The sequence below is a fragment of the Vanellus vanellus genome (assembly GCF_965231255.1).
Source record: "Vanellus vanellus genome assembly, chromosome: 17".
In the NCBI taxonomy this organism is placed as follows: domain Eukaryota; kingdom Metazoa; phylum Chordata; class Aves; order Charadriiformes; family Charadriidae; genus Vanellus; species Vanellus vanellus.
The window spans coordinates 519,441-537,286 of NC_138922.1; the positions used below are offsets into that span (position 1 = coordinate 519,441).

General features: G+C 40.5%; 1 protein-coding gene across 1 annotated transcript in view; it reads left to right on the forward strand.

Annotated features, from left to right (window-relative positions):
- Nucleotides 1-13,343, forward strand: part of GLP2R (glucagon like peptide 2 receptor) — a 44,459-nt gene extending 31,116 nt beyond the window's left edge. The window contains exons 10-13 of the mRNA XM_082492169.1: nt 2,181-2,269; nt 3,862-4,000; nt 10,326-10,367; nt 12,517-13,343. Of these exons, the coding sequence (XP_082348295.1) occupies nt 2,181-2,269; nt 3,862-4,000; nt 10,326-10,367; nt 12,517-12,855 (609 nt within the window). The 3' untranslated portion in view covers nt 12,856-13,343. The remainder of the gene's footprint in view (nt 1-2,180; nt 2,270-3,861; nt 4,001-10,325; nt 10,368-12,516) is intronic.
- The last annotated feature ends 4,503 nt before the right edge of the window (nt 13,344-17,846 follow it).

Consider the following 17,846-nt stretch of genomic DNA (forward strand, 5'->3'; position numbering starts at 1 on the left):
GATGATCTGGACAATGTGGGAGTGTACCCTCAGCAAGTTTGCAGATGACACCAAACCAGAATGAGTGGCTGAGATGCCAGAGAGTTGTGCTGCCATCCAGAGGCACCTTTCCAGGCTGGAGAAATAAGCTGACAGGAACCTCCTGAAGTTCAACATGGAGCAGTGCATGGGGAGAGACCAGCAAAGGGACACAAGTATGATTAAGGGACTGGAGCATCTCTCCCATGAGGAAAGGCTGAGAGAGCGAGGAGTGTTCAGCCTTGAGAAGAGAAGGCTCGGGGATGTTATCAATGTATATAAATGCCTGAAGGAAGGGTGCAAAGCAGACGGAGCCAGGCTCTTTTCAGTGGTGTTCAGTGACTGGACCAGAGGCAACGAGCACAAACTGAAACAAGACGTTTCCTCTGAACATCGGGAAATGCTTTTTCACTGTAAGGATGAGCAAGCACTGGCACAGGTTACCTGGAGAGTTTGTGGAGTCTCCATCCTTGGAGATACTGAAAAGCCTTCTGGACATGGTCCTGGGAAACCAGCTCTAGGTGGCCCTGCTTGAGTAGAAGTGTTGGACAAGGTGACCTCTGGAGATCCTTGCCAACCTGAACCATTCTATGATTTTGTGATTTTGCTTCCATGGCGTAGTGAAAATGCAGTCTTTTCTATGAAACATGGAGCGTAAAAATATTTCAATTTTATGGCAGTCATTTTCAATGAAGTTTCAGTGTTTTCTGTGAAAAGCAGAAGTTCATAATGGAAAATCATTTTTAGAATAAACCAAAAACCAGACAAAAGTAAGTTTGGGTAGAAAATGCTCACTAGCTCTACTTTTGAAGAACCTTACAGTGTTGACTATGATGAATACTTTGTATTTTCAAAACCAATAACATTACAGTAAAGGAGAAGTCAAATTCTAAAAGTTAGGAAAGGTCAGAAGTAGACTTATCCATTTAAAGGTAACTCACCCCTTCTTGTACATGTGCACATCTATCTCTCCACTAACTTGTCCAAAGCGCCCATGAGTTGAGCTATTGTTGCAGTATAAAACAGGAGAACACAGTCTGCAAGACATGCTCTTCAGTAACAGAGATGTGTGAGTGACAAGAGGGTGCTTCATGAGGAAAAAGGATGGTCCTGAGCTTAAGGTAGTTCAATGCTACCTCAGGAAACTGCTTTCAAACCCTGTCGCTGTCCCCAAGTTCATACACAATGCTGGGTAAAATATCACAACCGGCTACTAACTTCTGGTTTTTGCTTTCTGAATGTCCAGACAGCCCACGGGGCAAGGGTCGAGCACTTCCAGTTGCAGCTAAAGTAACAAGTATGATACTCTCAGTAACATGATGTTTATGCTAATTGCTCTGCAAAACCAAACCAAAGCACCTTTAACTGGTGAGATCTTACATTTCAGACCTCCGTCTATTTATGTTTGTCTTTTTTTTTAAAGGGAATAATATCCACTTACCACTCTGTGATGTTTTAAAGGTACATTTGTAACACCTACACATCAAAAGAAGACAAGAAAAGTAGTCCTGAATAATTGTCCATCCCCAAAATGAGGAAGCAGGTTTCTGTGTTAAAATTAAAACATAATTTTGTACCGGAAGATCATGCATCATAATGTATACATAAGTCAGGCTGAATAAGGCAATGCGAAGTTTATGAACTTTGTAACCTTAATAACTGTTTTGCATTGGGCTTTTGGTTTGTGGAAGTGAAAGTTAATGCCTCACAGGCACTTGCAGGCCTCATTTGAAAAGAAATATTTGCAGATTGGCCTTGGCCCAGTCAGCACAATTTAATTAACAAAGGAGTGAATTATTCATAAAAGAATGCGCAAGGCTTCCTTGTCTGGCTGTCTAGAGCCTCTTTATTGGAAGAATTGCAGCCACTGCTGTTTTTTACCTGTCATGGTTTGGTGAAGAGCTGTATGACCTAAAGGTACATAAACTCAGTTAACTGCCTCATTTGGAGAGAGCTGACACCCTTAGAGTCTATCACTGCTGCTCTGTGCTCTCTGCTGCAGCTGTGATAACGACCTGCTTCTGCTGCAACCTGATCACAACTGCATTCTGGTTATTCAATGACAGGTTTTGCAAGTGTTTAATATCAATTTTATCTTTCTTTAATAGCTATATTAGCAGTGTCATAGCATTTATTGTAACCCATACGTATTTTCTTTCAAGGTTAACTTTGGCATCTTCTTAAAAATTCTCAGGATGTTGATTTCCAAACTAAAAGCTCAGCAAATGAGCTTTCATGACTACAAATACAGGTATGTAACAGATAAAAAAGAAGTCCTAGCCCTTTTTTTTTTTTTTCTCACAACATCAGAAGGTTGCCAGTTTGCCCTTGCAGATCATACATTTACCTACCGCCACCAGGTGTAACAGATATCCAGGGTATGATACAGGAAAGCCATCTGGGGAAATAGGATCCACAAACATTTTCTTATCTGAGCGGTAAAGCCAGGTCAGCACCTGTGTGCTGAGTATTATGGGCATTTTCTCAAGGACTTTCCAATGCAGTAAGATCTCTGCTCTCGGGTATCCTCACTGTACACCTGTGGCCTCTACTGCTATGACATGTTTTTTCTTTGATTGTGACAAAAGGTCCTCAAGAGAAAAGGAGGTGTGGAAGATTTGTGGGACATTCCTAGGTGACATTAACATTTCTGATCTACCTTTTATCACAGATTCAGACACTTGACTCAGGAATGTCCCTGGCCGCCTTGTCACAAATGAAAACATTATGCTTAGCCTACGCTGTGTGGGCTCTCTTGGCCAGAGTCTCAATGGTACATCATGTCTTATGTAAAGTCCTGAAGATTGCCTTTGCACAAACATCTTCCCACTTTGTGGGAACAGCAAGGGCAGGCTACTCTGCCAAGAAATAAGGGTGGAGTGAAAACTGCACTTAAATCAATGGAAATCTGAGGACTTGTTAACCGCTTTCCACATCCCATTTCTTAGTATCTTTAATCAAAGCATTGTGAACCCCTATCTGCTACTACAGTCCTGCCTTACTAAGATGAATTATTTTATTGTCTATCAGGACTGGGCTGGGGGAGGCGGAATGGAAATTCCACTACTAACTTCCTATTAAATTCCAGTATTAGATCCCTAACAAGACGTGTATTTCCATTTTCCTTCAACACTCAAGGTCAAAAAGATCTCAGCTATATTCTCCAGACTGCTACAGGAAGATTGTTGTGATGATAATGACAGACAGCAGTGCCTGTATTTAACATTGCCTAATGCTTTGTGTTACATACTTCTTTCTACTGCTTATAATTTTGCTAAACTTTCAAAGATTGAAGCCATTCCTCACATTACAAGTCTTCCTCAGAACTCGCTTTCTTTTGCGATCTTTCTTTTGTCTATGCAAATATGTTCCCAGACTTGTTAAAGAAGGTTCTTTTCCATAAACGTTATTTTTGTTGCATTTTTTAAAAAGTAGGTGACTTCTGACAGTACCGGAGAAACTTTCTATGCAGCTCTATAGAGTTTTCAACAGTGATAGGAAGGTCTGAGAACCTTTTTAACAGGTCACTCATATTTAGCTATGTAAATATTTTAGTTACCTAGCAGCATGAGTTCGATCATAGTGGCCTTCCTGTTCAATTTCTTGTCCCTAACTTTTCACATTAAACCCAAAGCCAAGATTCCCTCCTGTACAGAGTTTTCTGATAGTGTGCTCCAAAATTAATATCTGGGAACTTGTCCTCAAAGTCACAAAATTACTACTACCATTCCAGAGTCAGAATATTGAAGGAATATTTCTGGAATCATTTCTTAGTAGCTGAATTTTTTGGTTTTGCGCCAAAGATGTTGAAAAAATACTGTAATTAAACATATTCTTTTTAAGATTGGCAAGATCTACACTTGTGCTGATTCCGTTGTTGGGGATCCATGAATTTGTATTTACCTTCATCACTGATGAACAAGTGGAAGGACTTTCAAGACATATAAGACTTTTCATTCAGCTGACAATGAGTTCATTTCATGTAAGTACTGTTTTGCAAGTATTGTTTTTAGGGGTCATGGATCCACACGTATATGTTGCTCATCTATACATACCACAGATATACGGTATTCTTATTTAATATGATGCTCCAACCTATAATGTCTCTAAATACACTCTTATAGTGACAAGATAAATTCGCAAACTGCACATTCAAAATATGGTAGTCCCAAAGACCAAAAAAGGAGTCTGACATCTTCAGAAACAATGTGTCCTGTGTTTTCTGGTAATGGGTGACAGACCCCTGTTCTGAAAACAGGATTAAAGTGGTCTATTTAAAATATGTTTTTCATGTAAGTTAATTCCTAAAAAGCACTGGATGGCTTTTTTCTACCAAGTTTTTCAGGTGATCTGTTGACTTTTCAGTCACACTGAGGAGAGAGTTAGTTCTGGACTCATCTTTTTCAGTGCATAGTACACATCCAGCATACTTCAAACACACTACAATGACCTTGTTGTCATGCCACTGTACAAACAAAACCCAATCAAGACTCTGTACTAGGATCAGCTTCACTTTAGCCTGGTAGTTGGGGCACTCAGTTCATGACTGACAGTGGGGCCTGTGGAGCAGTCCTTACCTTTTAGGACTTTTTCAAAAGGAATTGAATGTAGAGTACGCGGCATTTGGGGCAGGGGCAGTATGGTGAAAGGATATGCGGATCTGAATGCTGTGATGACAACGAGCATATGCTGTGAGGAGAAACATGTAAAGAAGCAGCAGGAACTGTCTTGTGTGCAGTTCCAGCCTAGAGGACACGCTCTGGGTATGCCTACCAGACTAATGCCCTCAAGTAAGTGCATTGAAGACGTCTTGTACAAGAACTTTGTCAGGGCCATGACACAGCTGAGTTGTGTACTGTTCAGCAGTTGTAACAGAGGTACTTTCATGCAAGCCTAGAGAAAAACTCAAAGACCTTTTTTATGCCAAAACCACACCTACATACTTCAGGCACCTACATACTTAAGGCCTCCATAGTTTTCATATAGGCATCAAAGATATCACTTGACTTGCCCTTTTGAGGACCTCAGTTTGGGGCTTCTGTCCCTTTCACAGGTTTAAGTACAAATTCAACAAAGTACAATGCATCAGAAGTGAAACATAGAAATCCACCGTGAATTCAGTGAACAGGCACCAGCAAAATGTCCACTTTTGCACACTAGACCCCTGATTAGTGCACTCCTCTGGGAAATGGAGACAACACAGGCTCCAGTGGTTTAACCTGTTCCACGGAAGGGCCCAATAAGCTTTACACATACTGTTTCTTCCTGCCCAAACAAAGCTGTGTAGCCTGCGACCAAAGAAGCAAAATGAACTGAGACGAGGAGGATGAAAGATAATCTGAGTCTGTCGCAAAATGGTTAGAGCAGCCGGCTGTGAAAGGGATGATTTGAGGCCTTGGCACCTGCCTCTGAGTGTTGATAGCATTTACATTAAATAACTATATATTTTAAAAAGTAAGAGAAAATTAAAGTAATCAGAGGAGCAAGGAGTAGAACATCTCAGCACTTGCCTTAGTCATCCTTTACTTCCACTCACAGCCTCATAAAACACGGCAGTAGTCAACATTAACCTGCCTTGATTCAAGAGAATGCAGGTACAGATGTTCCTCACCCAGAGAGGATGGTAGCTGGGTGACTACTCTAGGGCACCACTGTGTCTGTGGTGAGACACTAGGTATTTCTTGCACTTCCAGGTTATTGAGCAAAATATAGGATATATCACAACACCTATCTTCTCCTCTGAAGAAAAGCACATTGACCCACTGACTATAGCTGGATCCTTTACACAGGTGTCTAAGTTCACTCATGAAACAACTGAAGCAGTTACATTTTCTGCTTTGTGATTTTTTTCTTGATTGCTTTGTATCCCAGCTTCTGCTTACTGGGCTATTGTGAGTCCCAGTCTAGGTACTCAGTGCCCCATCCTCCACCCCATTCAGTATATAAAGGGGTTTAGCACTTGACACTTGAGAAAAATTGCACTTATGTAGGCCTGAGTTTCAACCTTGGGTCACAGCTTTTAACTCCCTACTGAATATAGTTTCCTAACCCTTAAATGCTTATATTTGCCACGTTCCTATCGGTTACAGGACTTCTGTTATTTTCTCCGAGCAATAAAAAGATCACCTCTTTTTCCTCTCATGGTTCCCAAGGTTTAAGTCTGGCAATGTCAACACCTGTAGACCTGTGCCTCATATTGACTCCCATATCTCTATAGGATGCTGGTTTTCCTCCTAGTAATCATTTCAGCTTGACCAACAGGAGAACTCTTCCCAGTTTGGTTACAAATAATGGTGAAAGAAGACTACATAGAGTTCCAGTACTTATGAGATGCCATTCATAAATTCTAACTAAGATTTTAAGAAAGTCTCTTTTTAATGGAGTTGCCACATAACCAGTTTTCTCAGAAGGCACATAACATAAATCAGGTAGCAATTTAACTCTCCTGAGCAGAGAAACAACTTTCTTGTTGTCTTCTGAAAGAACTAGGCAGTTCAGGAAGTACCAACAATTCTTCAGGTGAAAGAACAAAGAAGGTTCATTTCTGCAATACTCTATTTGAAATGACTATCATGTTTTTCTACCCCCCAGAAATCATAACTAAGAGAATGTCTGTCCTCATCCAAAGTTTGGGCTCCATTTCCCTAGAGAATGTGTCCATTCACCATATCTGGAAAGTGACACTATGGCCTCCTGTATGTACACTCACGAAAAGTACTGTATTCATAAACAAATTTCTAGAGCTAAGAGAGAATTTGTCTGAGCCCTCAGGAGGGTGGAACAGATAGATGGACTAGTGTCTGCAGGTGGAGAGGAAGTTGCTCACCTATACAGTCAGCAGAGTGTTTTAGAGATGTTTATGCACTTGTCTTCCCTTCAGTCACTCTGCCTTAGTAGCCTTTAAGTAGGCAGAAACTTGAAATAGCGAAGGAATGAGAGTGTAGCTCTGGCAGTATCTTGGCTGTAAGCATGAAGGTGTGAAGGAGCTACACTCCATTACAATGGTCAATCCTAAATAGTCCAAATTCCACAATGAGTGATTACTGAAGCTCAGTGGTGATTCTCAGATATCCCCTTACGCACAAGATTTCACTGTAACTATTTACTCTCCAGTTTGCAAAGGCTAAGAACTAGACATCCCAGTCATTCTGCAGGCACCAAGCACTGCTGTCTGCTTCAATCTATGTTCTTCAGAGTTGCTGAGAAATGGCTTTTTCAGGTAGTACTCCCCTTAAACCACCTGCTTAGCAAAGTTGTCCTTTAACCTTATCTTCCTGCTTTGATCTTTCGGTCAAACAAGACAGCAGTTTCCAGGTCTTTTTCTTTAATTAGATACTCAGCAATATCTCTGGCTAGAAGTCCTTACTACTCACTAACTCACTACTTTGGCATGCTTATGCCCTCTTCTACAGTGTGAGACATGAAGTCATCAAAGCATTATTGCACTTCTCCCACAATTTATGGTGACCCTTAACCTGTAAGTATGCATCAGTGCTCTGGCATATGTATGCATCAGTGCCTTGACACTGTTATTGAGGTTCTAATGAAAAATTTCCACTACAGCTTGAGGGGAAAAATGCCCAGGCATGCAGAAGGGAATTCGTGTAGAGCCATCACCCTAAGGGGGTCTGCTGACATGCTGAAGTACATGGTCCTCAGTTAGACATATCCTTACTTGGAGAGATTGCAGTGACTAGATGTTATTTTAAGAAACACAGAACCATTTGAAGTGAAAATTTTATTTACTGGCTTGTACAAAGAAATCTGATATAGAAGATAGCTTACTCATCCCTGCTAGAAAACACAAACTTCATTCCTTTTAGAGGAACATGCATGCGTTTGGCTACATAGCACACTTTAGAAGCAAAACTTCTTTTCAAAATACCCAAAGATCTTAGACAATGTTTATTGCAGATTCTCTTTTTTAGCTGCAGCTTTATTTGTGAAGGGATTAGCAAAAAAAGCACATAAACTGTACACAATTACATTTGTTTAGTCTGTAAATCTTCTCAGTAGTTTTAAAAAAGCAGTTAAACTGTTTTGTTAAAGAAAAACAAATACCTCTGGGATCTCATCTGGAGGTTTTAACTCAAACATTTTCAAGAAGCACAAAATTAAATTCTAAATATGAGTTCTGCTGTAGAAATGATGTTTCTTTGGTTTAGAAAGTGGAGCAATCTAAACGCCTTGGCTCACTGGTGCATGCGAACTGTCAGCTACAAGAAAAAATACTGGTTTGTGGTGGATAAAACCCAGTTATTTAATGAGTAATTTATCATGTTGCTATTGTCAGTAGAACTGAAGAACAATTGTGAGGCTTACACATACATCTATCATTTCCTATTGGTTATTATGCTAATGAACATTTCTTCTGAATTTCTGATTTTTCTTTTTCCCTCACACTTTTTGATCATTTTAAAAATGTATGCCTTAGAAGTGATGGCACATGGGAAAGATTTCTAAATATGAAGTTCCACATATTGCAAAAAAAAATGAATATGAGGAAGCATTAAAGAAATCAGGATATAAAAATGAACACCAAACATGATCAACTGAATTTTCCACCTTCTGGTATGATTTTACAGGGCTTCTGCCTGTCACTGCATGTTCTGGTCTTGCAGCTAAATTCACAAAGAGATTTACAAACTTACATTAAACACAGAGATGTCACTAGTATTCACAACGTCCTGTCCTAATCTGGTGAGTTTCTACATTTCTGGCAGTGGGTATTATCAGGCTTAGCAGTCACAGGACTTAACAGCACCACATAGTTCAGATCCTATTTCTGCTTGTGGTGGCTGTGAGGCCAAATTTAGAGCTCATGCTGAGAATACAAAAAACACCACGCAGTAGAGACATTTTAATGGACTTTCTACGCCCCCCAAAAACCCTATATCCAGGTGCAGAAGCAATTCTGTATAAAAAGCTGCTTTTTAAGCTATTAAATTAGTATTTATCCATCAGAAACTCTCTCCATAATTTCTGAGTCTTCTATAACTACTGTTCTAAAATTCATCCCCATAGTAAAATATCTACTATAAACTCTAATGACCTCAATATTTTATGATTTTTTTTGCATGTTTCTGTGAAATAATTCAGATGCAGAGGATTATTTAAAAGTTAAATTAATAAATGACACATCAAAGTTACCTATATCTTGATACTGTTACCCAGGTGAAGCATGAAATACAGTAGAAATAAAATACATGGGAAAAGCAATTATGATTGCTGTTTCTCCTGCCCCGGTTTCCACTGGCGTGGCACATAAATTTTTCTTTTTCATGCTTACTGCACATATGCTTAAGGAATTAATCGTTCCAAACATTTCAGGACTGCTAGAAAATTAACAGTAGGCTCAAAATGCTATTGGTTAATGCTAGATATAATAAAAAACACTAAAGCTGCTGTGCATGTGAATTTCTTTTTAAGCTTTTCTGAGAAAACCAGAAACATTTCTGCAAAAGTATGAGTGTGAAAACAATTGAATGATGTCAGCTGTATTATATTTGGTTATAACACTTGCAATATGAACATTGCCTTGGTAATGATAGTCAACAGTATGTATTCTCTTCATCAGAACTTGTGCCATAGATGTGTTTAGACATACCTAAAGAAGTACATTTCCTGAAGAAATGGTAATAAATTTGCATATCTTTGCCAGACTGCTAATCTGAGGTGCATGCATGAAAGCTGTTTTGATCTGAGATCAAATACGGAGAAGAGGAAAATGGAAAGAGTAACGTTGGAGTTGGTTTAAAACAAGTTTTATCTCTAGGATTTAATTATTTTTTAAAAGATTTTTATTTAAATCAATTTCAAAAGAAAAATGACAACTCAAAATAGCCATAATACTTACTACAGCAGAGCCTTAAACTAGCACTAATTTTTAAAAAGCACCCAAATGATATCCCCTTCAGTAGTTTCATTCACAAATTCAAATAAGTGCATGGATAATATCAGACCCCAAGCTGCATTTTTTTGTTAGAAATAGCAGCAGTCACAGCAGTAGTTTGAAAAAAGAATTATGTCGTAGCAAAATGAAGATAACATGGAAGATCAAACTTGGTTATGTAGCCTCTGTTCTTCAGCATCTGCACCAAATGTGCCCTACATTTGCTAAGGCACCATATGAAAACAAGTTAAAGGGTACTTCAATTATAAGTAAATACAGGCAACAAGTTTCCTTTTTAAAAATTAAGAAGCATTGTTTACACTTACAGCATTAATGCTAATGTCATCTTTAGACTAAAACTCCGGGTATTTCCTGTACACTCTAACTTTTTCCTCTTACTGTCTTTCTCTTCCAGGGTTTTTTTGTAGCAGTTTTATATTGCTTTGCTAACGGAGAGGTAAGAGACAATGCTATGAGAAAAGTTTTTAGTTGATTAGTAAAGTACATTAATGACACCAAGATGGCTGAACACACTGACTAGCTCTGCTGATTCAAGAGCACGCGTGCACTTTTGAACTGGTTCTGTAGGAAGAGAACAGCAAGACCTCTCACAGGTCTGGGATTCAATTGCAAAGTATTTCCACTGAGGCCTGAGTGACCACAGCACTGTGGAGGTATGGATACCCTGGGGTGTCTGAAATACCAGCAGACGTTTATGGTCAGCCACCTAAGTCCCACTTCTTTCTTCTCCTGGAATCCCAGGCCTCATGTTTGGACAAGGCTAAACCCTGTCTTAGTTTGCCCCTAAAGACCATGTGAAGCAACCAAAATTGGCGTGCTTTAATATCTTAGATGTTTAATATCTTGTTGAAAAAATAATTTCATGCATGCACTACTCAGGACATCCCTAAATTTGATGTGAGGGGATTCCTTGTCTGGAAGTTGATTCCTGCTATGCCCCCATTGAGCTGGGGGCTTAATTTGCTCCATGCCAGGATTTAGGCAGATCAGTGATAGCTCTTATTGAAGGACATGGCAGCAGAGAAAGCTAACCTCCTGCCAATGTAGGGTGAAGACTGAATTCAGACCAGATTGCTTGGGGTTTTGTCCAGCTGAGCTTTGAACCCGCCCCCCCCCCAAGGATAGAGGCTCCACCACCTCTCTGGTCCTTTGTTCCAGTACTTCACTGTACTCAGGAGGAAACAGCTTTTCCATATATTCTGTTAGAAATTCCCCTATTTATTTTAGTTTATGATCACTGTCTCTTGTGTCCCTCCCAAACACCTCTGTATAGTGCCTGGCTCCATCTCCTCCACGATTTCCCCATAGGCAGTATTTAGGCCTTCAGCATGAACAAGCCCTGTCCATGCAGCCTCTCCTCATAGGCAAGTGCTCCAGCCCTGACCTCTGCTGATAAATTCAAGCTTATCGACACAGTTCTTGTACTAGGGGCCCAAAACTAGATGCAGTATTCAGAGGTAGTTTAACAGTTGAATAAAGGAGAAAATCACTTGTCTTGATCTACTGGCTCTGCTCCTGCCCATACAACCTAGTGCCTCCATCACCATCACAGCTGCATGCTGCCATTGCCTCATCACGCTAACTTGCTACTTCAGAAAATGATGCTATGCAGGCTGTGGAATTAACATCACTTAATTTTAAACGTTTTCTAAGTTGAAACTTATCATCTGTAGTTCCCTTATGGGAGCAGACCTCCACTACTTGCAATAAAGAGACATGTACCCAGTGCCACTTAAGAGCCTGGCACAGCCAGCTGGCATGGGACACACTGCACTAACACAGGTACATGAATTTGGACACCGTCTTAAAGGCACCAGTGAAACAAATGAGATGGGGTTTATACAAAACATATGTGAGGAACATATGTTCCTAATATTTAACAAGAAAACCTGGAGCAATTTTGGAACCACTTAAATAAAAAAGAGCTGGCACTTGTCTGCAACGCAGGAGTACTTGTCTAACATTTGTGAAGGGCACAGAACTGCTAGCATCTCTCATCGGCAGTCAAGAGTTGCTCTTTTGACCTTCTACCTCCTGGTCCAGCTGAGCTCTCAGACCAAAGGTTCGGCTGGTTAGAGCGAGGACACATCCTGCTCCTCTGCACGGGCCTGGAGCCTGCCCTCCATCTGCAGCACTGCGCGGGCGATGCAGGCAGCGGGACACTCACTGCTGAGGATTTAAGGCAGACTGCCAGACAAAAACCTTTAACAAAACAAACCAGATACCCAAGCACAACGCTCTAGCAAAGCTGCGTGGTCCTCATCTCCACAGCCCTTGGGCTTTCCTCCTCCTCGCTTCATCAGGCTGTAAACATGAAAGTCACTTGACACACACATTAGGATCACAGCATAGTCAGGGGCTAGGAAAAACTTTGCGAAGTTAGAGTGAAGAGGATGGACTTTTAAGAGTGGCTTGGCAAACGAGTCTGTTTCCACCCCACAAGGAACTTGCCAGGTGCACCCCAAAGGGGCAGGAAGCTCAGCCCTTCTGCAGTCCCTCTCATTTCACAATTAGCATTTGGGTTTGTGGACTGCAGGGTGGTCACAAGACATCACTGTGGACAGACTGTTTTCTTCTCCACCCAGGTGAAAGCAGAGCTCCAGAAGCAGTGGTCCCGCTTCCTGCTGGCAGACCCTTTTGGCTGTAAACTCTGCTTTCTTGGGGAAAACATAAAATACCTCAGGAAATGTTCACAGAAACGAAAAAAACAGCACCTCAGCAGCAAACGCCACTTGTGCCTGGAGGCAAGAGAGCCCTGGGGCATGCAGCTCCAGCAGGTGCTAGTGAAGCAGAGGACAGATCTCAGCCCAGAGCCAGGCTGTGCTCTCCAGTCTCGTCCGCGGGCAAGCATGTCAGACAGCAGTGAAGGAGAAGTCACCACTGGAGAGACGACTGAGGAAGTCTTTGAAGAAAGTGAGATTTAGAAAGCTGTCCACTAGAACAGGTCCTTCCAACAGCTACAGTATTTTGAAGTATCTTCTCGCACCTCCAGACTGTACAGATCTCTGGGATGTGCAGTGCAAGGAGGAAGCAGTTAATATTGCAATTGTCCCAGTTTTTTTAATCTGAAAAAAAAATGGTAATCTGGACGTCAGTAACCTGTGTGGATGGGGTAGAAGAGGTTTGCTGGATCAAAAAAAAATGCTTGGAGTTGACCAGACTGGAAGATAACTGATCTCAGAAAAACAGTTTTAGGCCAAAGCAGACACATTTTGTTTAAGCAAAATGAAAGGATTTATATATATTTTTTAAAAAGCTTGGGAAGAAACAAACTTTTGCTTGTGTTTTTGAGCATCTTCTCTTAAAGTTTAGTGCTGGAAATGTCATTATGAAATGAAAGACCAAAATGTTTTCTTTTGAAAGTGCCCAAATGAAATTTTTTTAATACAATTTCTGTTTGCTCATTTATGTTTTCACTGTTTGTTTTTTTTACACAAGCCACACATTTTGATGCCTCTGCAGGTTTGCTCTACCTATGCCCTAAATGACAAAATAGATCAGTGCTGCTTCCACCTTCTTCCCAGGGGACCTGAAATGGATAATGACATGGGATTGTGACAGCACCGAAAGAATATTGCGAAATCTTCTTCCGTATTTGACAAGAACAATGATGAAATTTTAATTGTCACTTAGAGCTCACCCAGAGAGCTATGGAATTCAATTAAGTTTGTTAATATTCTATGAGCCAGTTTCCAAACTTGTGAACACGAGCCAATTGGCATACTGAAAGGAAAAAAGAAAAAGGCAACAGAAAGATTAGCGGGCAATGTTTATCTACATTATAAACGTATACCCCAGGCACACACGTGTAAATGTCTAGCCTACAGCTAATTACATAGCATTTGTTATGATTTTTCCTGTGCTTTACTGGCAAGCACTCTATTTTAACCTAGATGCTTGCAAATGTAATAAAACATATCCTGGGCAACTGGCTCTAGGTGGCCCTGCTTGAGCAGGGGGGGGTTGGACCAGGTGACCTCTGGAGGTCCCTTCCAACCTCAACCAGTCTGTGATTGATTCTGTGAAAACACTCTATGTCAAATAAATAATTTTCAGGGCTGTTCATGGGCTCTATTCATGCATCTTCTCTCCACCAGGTGCCACCACTGTGATCGCCCTTCTGGCCTTCCCTGCTTCTACATCTCCCCATGGGGTGGCTTTGTCCTTGGACACCTTCTGCCACCTTTACAACTGCAAATGGCACTATTTTTGAGACAGGTTGCCTGTATATTCAATGTGTTGTTTGAGCAGACTCAATTTTTGCAGCTTAGATAACTTACCAATGGTTTTAAAAATTATTTATCAGTCTACAAATGTTTAGACAGGTAAACTTTACTAGTTATGATATACTGTTTTCTTGCAAAGAACATATAAGTCCATTGACTAGCACTAGGTCAAGAACACATTTGAGCTATTACATTTCTGGTACTTTTCAAAAAGTATTTGTTTTATAGTTCAATACAAGGTTGCATATTTCAGTAGAATATTAATAAAATGTAAATATTTGATCCATTTAAAAATACATCTGCAGTTTTAAAAGGCTTTTTATCAGAATGTGCGCTCTGCTTATATAACATTTTATTGCAGTGGGTTTCTCCACCACCCAATACAAACACCAGACAGTACACATCTGTTGACTGTGTCTTCTCCAGTTTATAAAAGACTAATTTCTTCTTAATATCTTAAGATATTAAAAAGCTTGAAGTGGTTTAGAACGCATTTTACTTGGGTGCTAAATATGTGAAACGTAACATTTTACTGTGTTTCAGTAAAATAGTTTACTTCTTAATTGCATTTTAAAGTATTTCAAATGGTCAAGAAGCCATTTTTCTCTGCTCTCAACAGCAGTCGCTGCTAGGTGCATTTTTCCTCTCTCTATTATGTGTATGGTCTTTTTGCCTCTTTCAGTTTATAAAAAACAACTTTTTTTTTATATAAGCAGACCCTGGAGGCCTGATAAAAATAATTATCACATTGATTCCTTCAGAAAGCATGTTTGTAAGGAGATAAATCAGCAAGATTCATCATAAAAATATAGCATTATTTATTATATCGCTGAAGTACAGAAGTTGTTAAATCTGGATGGCCACACACACAAAGTATCTTTACAGAAATATTGCAAGTTCCTCAGTTCTAAATAAAATATTAAGCAGTCTAGAAGACAGCAGCAGAGTCAACAATTCAAACGTGTTAGTAGAGTCGTGAAAATGGCTGTGAAAAAGGTCAGCAAACATAGCTGACTTTCCTCCTAGGAAGGTGAAGGTTGCAGCTAGGTATCCTGCTGGGATTTTCTTTCCACCCTTTGTGGAGCCCCAGGGTCGCAGGAGGGACACTGCAGCCAGAGAAGCTGATAAGAAAAGCTGCAGCATGTCCCTGGGATGAGAGACAGAAGCCAGATCACTTGCCAGGGTTCCTACAGACTGGAGAGACAGACACAGCTGCAGAAAGGACAAGAAATACAGTCTTGCTCTGATGAAATGAGGTGGAGGAGACAGATCTACCCAAATTGGTGTCTGTTCGTAAGTGATATCTTGTGTAAATTACTTGTCCAATTTGCACATAGATTAATTATCAGACAACAAAACTTTAATGTTAGCCCAGGGTTGTGTGCTTGTGTAGACCCAATAACAGGATTTTTCTCCTTATGAATCAATTGCTCATCTTTACTCCCCAGATTTTCACTGCCTTCACCCTGTGAGAAAGACTGGTGTGAGCTAAAGGCTTCTTCCCTCTCAACAAGAGAGCCCATCCTCCTGCGGCCCTGGCGAGTTTGGTCTTTGCTGAGTCAGTCCATTAAGTAAGACAAGGTGGGATATTCACTCTCAGGATGTTAGAGACAACCCACACTAAAACCTGACTCCCACAGCTTTGAAGTTGTCTTTGCCAAGGACTTTGCTTTCCATCAAAGCTTGTATGACAAAAAATTGAATTTCAAGCCCAGAATAGCATATGGGTTCAACAGAGGTTTTCCATTAGATGTAATGTGATAACTGATCTGATTTGTACAAATAAGGCTTATGCAATCTTAATAATCTGCTTTGAGACATGCTATAAATTTTTATGTTTTACTACACATAAAGCACAACCTTCCAGACACAATGGCTCCTTCTATGGCCAGAGATGTCAACTATATGCTAATTATAAATGTGTACTTACATTCTTTGTTTAAATATATTGCTTCTACATATCAGGGTCTGTCTCAAAGGCTCAAATAGTAAAGCACAAACACTCCAGTCTGGAGAGCTCTCTGTCAGCTATACCTTGCAATCAATAATACTGATTTGTTTTTTTTAAATATGAAATAAACCCGGTAGATTAAGAGAGTTGTGCCAGTTCTGTCATGTTTGATGTGCTCACTTCCCAAGGCACCAAACAGAAGTGAAGTAAGGCAAAGAGTCACACATGCCACCTCATTGAATCCTATGAAACATACAGGTTTGGGAAGGCTGGATGTCTGGAGACACTCCAGCACTAATGTTCTGTTTTGTTCCAGTGCAAACATGAATTAATATAACAACCACTTTTTTCCTAAAGAGAGAAAAGACTTTAATAACATAGATAAAAAAAGCATCCTATGACCACTTGTTCTCAAACTACAGTCATCTTCCCTCTATGCTGTTGAGGTTGGGATGGGAGGAACTCTATCTTAGCTACTGACCAAAGTATGGCATAGTAATGGTATCCCTACAGGAGATGAAAAGATGATGCTGCGCATCTCATCTATTTGGACATCTCATACACCTATGCCTCATACCAGAACTGAAGGAAGGGAAGTCCTACCAGCAGGCATGTACCTTTTTCAGCAGTCTTGATCTTTGTGAGTGCTCAGTCTTTGGTGGTAATTGAAGACAACCTTGAGCGCATGAGACAACAGCAGGATAAGAAATGCCAAACTATGACATACCTCCTCAGGAAGCTGTAGGCCACAACTTCCTGGGCATATACCCCTCACCCCAGGCTGGTGTCAGCTTCTTCACCTGCATGGTAGAGAAAAACACTTCTACTTGGCTACATCTGTGTTTTGCAACCTGTTGTCTCTTGGTCCACTCCTCTGATATCCCTCTAGCACCAGCATCTGATGTTGCTGGCAGTCCCCATTGCAACAATCAAAGCTTTTCTACTGGTACTTCCACAACAGCCTGATGGCAGAAGCTGCATTCAGGGACTTGTGGTGTCCTCAGTTCATTGTCACTGTCCTTGAGTCTCCCATAGCACTTCTCACTTTCCTACCTACCCTTGCGTTCCCATCTGCTCCTGACTTCCTCTCTTTCTTTGTGTTGGAGGGCTGATGTTTAGGTCTGGCTGTGTGTGATGCTCTGAAATAGCAGTCTGCCCCGCTGCAGAAGTCTCTTGTCAGGCAGACAGCGAGGCTTAGCAAAGAGGGTGCTAAACACCACCTAGAAGAGCTAAAGAAAGCAACCAAAAAATTGCACTAGGGCTAATTCTTCAACTTTTTCCTGCCTCCTTTGTCTCACAACACCATCTCCAGCAGGTAGCCAGAGTTTAGGGGTAAGAGGAGGCAAATGGCACTTCCACTTAAAGCTGCCGGTATGTGGTTTAAGCACACTCACATTTGAATGTCATGGACACAATGAACAGAGGAGTGGGGCTCAGGATGTTTAAATTCTTCTGCCTTGCTGGATAGCTTTGGAAAAGTCGTGTCAGCCCTGTGTATTTTAATTTCCACTTTGTGAAACAAAGGTGACAGTAATGACTGCTTGTTCAAAGCAAGGGAGCAATGGGGTCATCATTATTATTTATTACTTAAAAGCAAGATATCAAAGATTTGAAAAAAAAAAAGTCCAAAGATGAGCTAAAATATAATAATTTGATTTTTTTACTTTTTTTTTTCCTCTAAATCTTGTTATTTCCAAGACAAAGCCCCTGCTTTAGGTAGTTTGATGCATTTGTATTA